This window comes from Arachis ipaensis, chromosome B04, assembly GCF_000816755.2.
Source record: "Arachis ipaensis cultivar K30076 chromosome B04, Araip1.1, whole genome shotgun sequence".
In the NCBI taxonomy this organism is placed as follows: Eukaryota; Viridiplantae; Streptophyta; class Magnoliopsida; order Fabales; family Fabaceae; genus Arachis; species Arachis ipaensis.
In genome coordinates this window covers 110,836,584-110,840,774 of record NC_029788.2, presented here as the reverse complement: position 1 = coordinate 110,840,774, position 4,191 = coordinate 110,836,584, and the positions used below count along the sequence as shown (strand labels likewise).

The window sequence follows — 4,191 nt, the reverse complement described above, 5'->3', positions numbered from 1 at the left end:
TATTTTAAAAAAACAAGTTTTTAAAAAAAAAATTCAAACCACATTGCATCAATTTTATAGTTTAGTTTTTTAATCCAAAACACTTAACCAACTTAAATCCAGATCTGGATCCAAATTCGAATTAGGATCTAAATTTGGAAAAATTCTAATTCGGTGAACCAGTTCACAGTTCACACTACGCACAAATCAACTGTGGCGTTGCGCTTCTCCTTCAACTGTGGCATTTTCTCCTTCGGTTTTCTCCTTTCTTGTTTGCCGTTGTCATTCTTTGGGCCGTGTTTTCTTTGCGAGATATATGAACATGGATTAGTTTATGAATCATGCTGAAGTTTTATTGGCTGCTATTTTTTTGGATTAGTTTGTGTTAATTTTAGCATGTTTGGCACCAAATTTTGAGTTATGTACACCGTGCTTTATATGCAGAGCAAGATGACAGAAAACAGTAATATTGAAGTAGCAGGGATGTCCATTAGCACTCAACTATCTTCTCCACCGTCAGGTGTTCGTAAGAATCGGTCAGCTGTCTGGGATCATTTTGATGTAGAGAATGCTACTGAGAAGAAGGCTAAATGCAAATATTGTGGTAGCTTAATACAATATGGAAATAGAACCAGCTCAATGGGTGATCATTTGAGAAGATGCAAGCAAAATCCTAATAATGATTCGAACAAAAGAAGAAAAATAACGACCACACCGACTATAGATGAGCGTAGTGTTTTAAATTCACCCGGTGCTTCCAAATTTGACAAAGAGGAGGCTCGAAGGGCACTTGTGAAAATATTTATTAGGGAAGAGCTACCATTTTGTTTCGTTGAAAGTCCAAAATTTCGAATATTTGTGCATGCCCTACAAGCAAGATTCAAAGTTCCTTCACAGACTACATTAGCACGTGACATTGGAGCTCTTTATGCTGAAGAGAAGATGAAGTTGCAAGATTTTCTCTCGGCAAATTGTGGTAGAGTATGTCTAACCACTGACACTTGGACTTCAATTCAAAATTTTACTTATATGAGTTTGACAACACACTTTGTTGATTTGAATTGGAAATTACATAAAAAAAAATACTTAATTTTTGTCAAGTGACAAGTCATTCAGGAGAGGTTATAGGAGCAACAATTGAATCTTGTTTAAATAATTGGAATTTGAATCGGGTATTTAGTGTGACAATTGATAATGCCTCGTCTAATGATGTTGCAATTAAATATCTGAAGTAGCGATTGAATTCTTGGAATAACATTATTTTAAATGGGGAATTTATTCATATGAGGTGTTGTGCACATATTATAAACTTAATTGTAAAAAAATGGTTGAAAGAGATTGATGAATCAGTCTTGAGAATTCATAGTGCAGTAAAATAAGTTAGATCTTCTCCATCTAGAGCTAGTAGGTTTCAAAAGTGTGTTGAACTAGAAAAAATCCAATATAAAGACTTACCTTACATGGATGTTGAGACTAGGTGGAACTCTACCTATCAAATGTTAGAGGTAGCTTTGAAGCATCGCAAAACATTTGAGTTGCTTGCTTTGAAAGATAATACCTATATAGGAGAGATGAATTGAGGAAAAGGGAGAGGTGTTCCTTCTGATTCAGACTGGAAGTATGCTGAGTCTATTGTATCATTTTCGCGAGTGTTCAGTAATGTCACTATACGTGTTTCTGGTACCTTATATGTTACCAGTGATATGTATATGAAGGACGTATTTGTAATTGGACGATTTATTCGTCATTCTTGTGATTCTGTTGATTTTAGTACTATGTCAATGGCAGAAAGGATGAGGGTTAAGTATGAGAAGTATTGGATGGTGCGAAATTTATAACCCACAAACTAACCAGCAAGTGCACCGGGTCGTACCAAGTAATACCTCAGGTGAGTGAGGGTCGATCCCACGAGGATTGATGGACTAAGCAACAATGGTTAAATGATTTACTTAGTTAGACAAATAGAAAAGAGTGTTTTGGTGTTCAAAAGTATTAAACAGTAAATTTAGGAAAACAGAACGCAAGCAGTAAATTGATGTAAATAATATGGGAGAAAACAGTTAAGGCTTTAGAGATATCTATTTTCCGGATTGACTTTTCTTACTAACTATTTTAATCATGCAAGATTTAATTCATGGCAAACTATATGTGACTAGACCCTAATTCCTTAGACCATTCTAGTCTCCTCTAAAATTTATCAACCGCCAATTCCTTGGTCACTTAATTCCAATTAGATGGTGAAGTTTAATTTCTAGTTTATATGCCACAAAAATCCTAATTACCCAAATATAAGAGGATTATATGTCACGTATCACGTTAAGTCCAGATAATTAGAAATTTAGGAGAATATGTTTTCAAGCTATTATTCAAGTAAAGAGCTTTTCCAAGTTATACAAGAACTCAATTAGAAAGAGGGTCATACTTCTGTTCCACCCAAATTCATAAGATAAAGAACGAAAACAATTCTTGAAATATAAATCAGTGCATGAATTAAAATAGAAAAATAATAGTATCAATCCATACAATAGATAGAGCTCCTAACCTTAACAATGGAGGTTTAGTTGCTCATGGTTCAGAGAGAAAATAAAGATTCAGGTAAACTGTAAATTGGACTGAGGTGGAATGAAAAGTTAAATAATGTGGAATAGAATCCTAGAAGAGAAGTTCTTTTCTCTTTTATATCTAATCCTAATTAATTTAAAATCTAATTTTTAAAACTAACTAATATCTTTTCCTATTTTAAAATAAAATTCAAATTTAAACAAGAATTAATTATGGCAATCAGCAAGTCTTCAATTGATGGATGGGGACCACTTGATTCCTTCACTTTGCAGCCTCTAATCTGTGCTTTCTGGGCTGAAAATGGGTCAAAAACAGCCCAAAAATTGCCCCTAGCATTTTCTGCACGTGACACATGTCACGCGTACGCATCAGTCACGCGTACGCATCTATAGTCTTTTTCGCGTGTCACGCGTACGCGTCAAGTACGCGCACGCGTCGGCGTGCAAATCTTCAAATCACGCGTACGCGCCAGCCACGCGCACGCGTCGCCATGGAAAGCTCCAAATCACGCGCACACGTCAAGTACGCGCACGCGTCGCTCCTCGCTGGTTTTCTCCTTTAATTTTTGTGCTACAGAAACTCCATCAAATCCAGCTGAATGCTACCTAAAATAAGCAGAATTGCATAAGACTCAAAGTAGCATCCATAGTGGCTAAAAGATAATTAATTCTTGATTAAACTCAACAATTTAAGTGCAAATTCACTAGGAAAAGATAAGAAAGATGCTCACGCATCATTGGGGCTAGTCTGATTCGGTGAATATGTTGTTATTGATTGCTATCGTACTTAATCCAATGCAAAAGATTGAGTATGTCAATTATTTCTTTGATTACTTATTTGGAGAAGAAAAAGGAGGCGAATTGAAGTCAAAGTTGTCCAAGTGCATAAAGTTACTTTATCAGCAATACCGAAGTTCAAGCCAACAACATTAATACCGATCTTCATGGCATGAGTTTTTTTCTGCAAGCAACCGGTCATAGAACAAATACAAGATCTGAACTTGATAGATATTTACAAGAAGAATGCGAGCCATACTCCCATAAGTTTGATATACTAAACTGGTGGAAGGTCAACTCAACCCGATTTTCAATTATTGAAAATATGGCTCGTGAGGTATTGGCTGTACCTGTTTCTTCGGTAGCTTCGGAGTCTGCATTTAGTACTGGAGGAAGAGTCATCGATCCATACTACAGTTCTTTAACACCTAGAATGGTAAAGGCCTTAGTCTGCACAGGAGATTGGCTTAAGAAAAATCTTTTCTCTGCTTTAGATGATGATGGTGAAGTTCTTCAACAAGTTGATCAAGGTATAGAATTTTTTTCATATTTCATCCCATTTTATTTTATTTTTGTTTTTGTCATTTTATATTTTAGAATTTAGTTATTAGTTACTAATTAAAAGTCATTGAATATAGACTTGATAATTAATTTGATTCCTTTGACAGATATATTTTTCTCTAATGATAGTGCTTGTTCCATGGGGGCATCAATTGATAATCTTGATGATGACTAGATATGCTTAATATTCTCATGTGGTTTAATACTTTTATTCAAAGATTTGTTTAAAAATGACAAAGGTATATTTTGTTATCTGCAGATATATTTTTCTCAAAGGTTGTGGTTATTTGATGATTTTGTTGTCAACTTGGCA

At 34.9% G+C, this 4,191-nt stretch overlaps 1 protein-coding gene across 3 annotated transcripts; it reads left to right on the top strand.

The window, feature by feature from the left end:
* On the top strand, positions 273-3,457 carry LOC110270755 (zinc finger BED domain-containing protein RICESLEEPER 2-like). Of its 3 annotated transcripts, none has more exons than XM_021120211.1 (2): positions 273-960; positions 3,388-3,457. In XM_021120211.1, the coding sequence occupies exons 1-2, from the start codon at positions 400-402 to the stop codon at positions 3,403-3,405; spliced, it is 579 nt and encodes a 192-aa protein (XP_020975870.1). In that variant the 5' UTR covers positions 273-399; the 3' UTR covers positions 3,406-3,457. The 3 variants fall into 3 exon arrangements, with proteins under 3 accessions (XP_020975870.1, XP_020975871.1, XP_020975869.1); XM_021120212.1 differs by lacking the exon at positions 3,388-3,457 and adding an exon at positions 1,768-1,799; XM_021120210.1 differs by lacking the exon at positions 3,388-3,457 and adding an exon at positions 1,751-1,799.

Excerpts from the sequence above, each read along its gene's own strand:
- LOC110270755 (XM_021120210.1), top strand. The coding sequence starts at position 400 with ATGTACACCGTGCTTTATATGCAGAGCAAGATGACAGAAAACAGTAAT. Across the intron at positions 961-1,750 it reads TCTCGGCAAATTGTGGTAGA|TACTATGTCAATGGCAGAAA; the intron begins GTATGTCTAACC and ends TGTTGATTTTAG.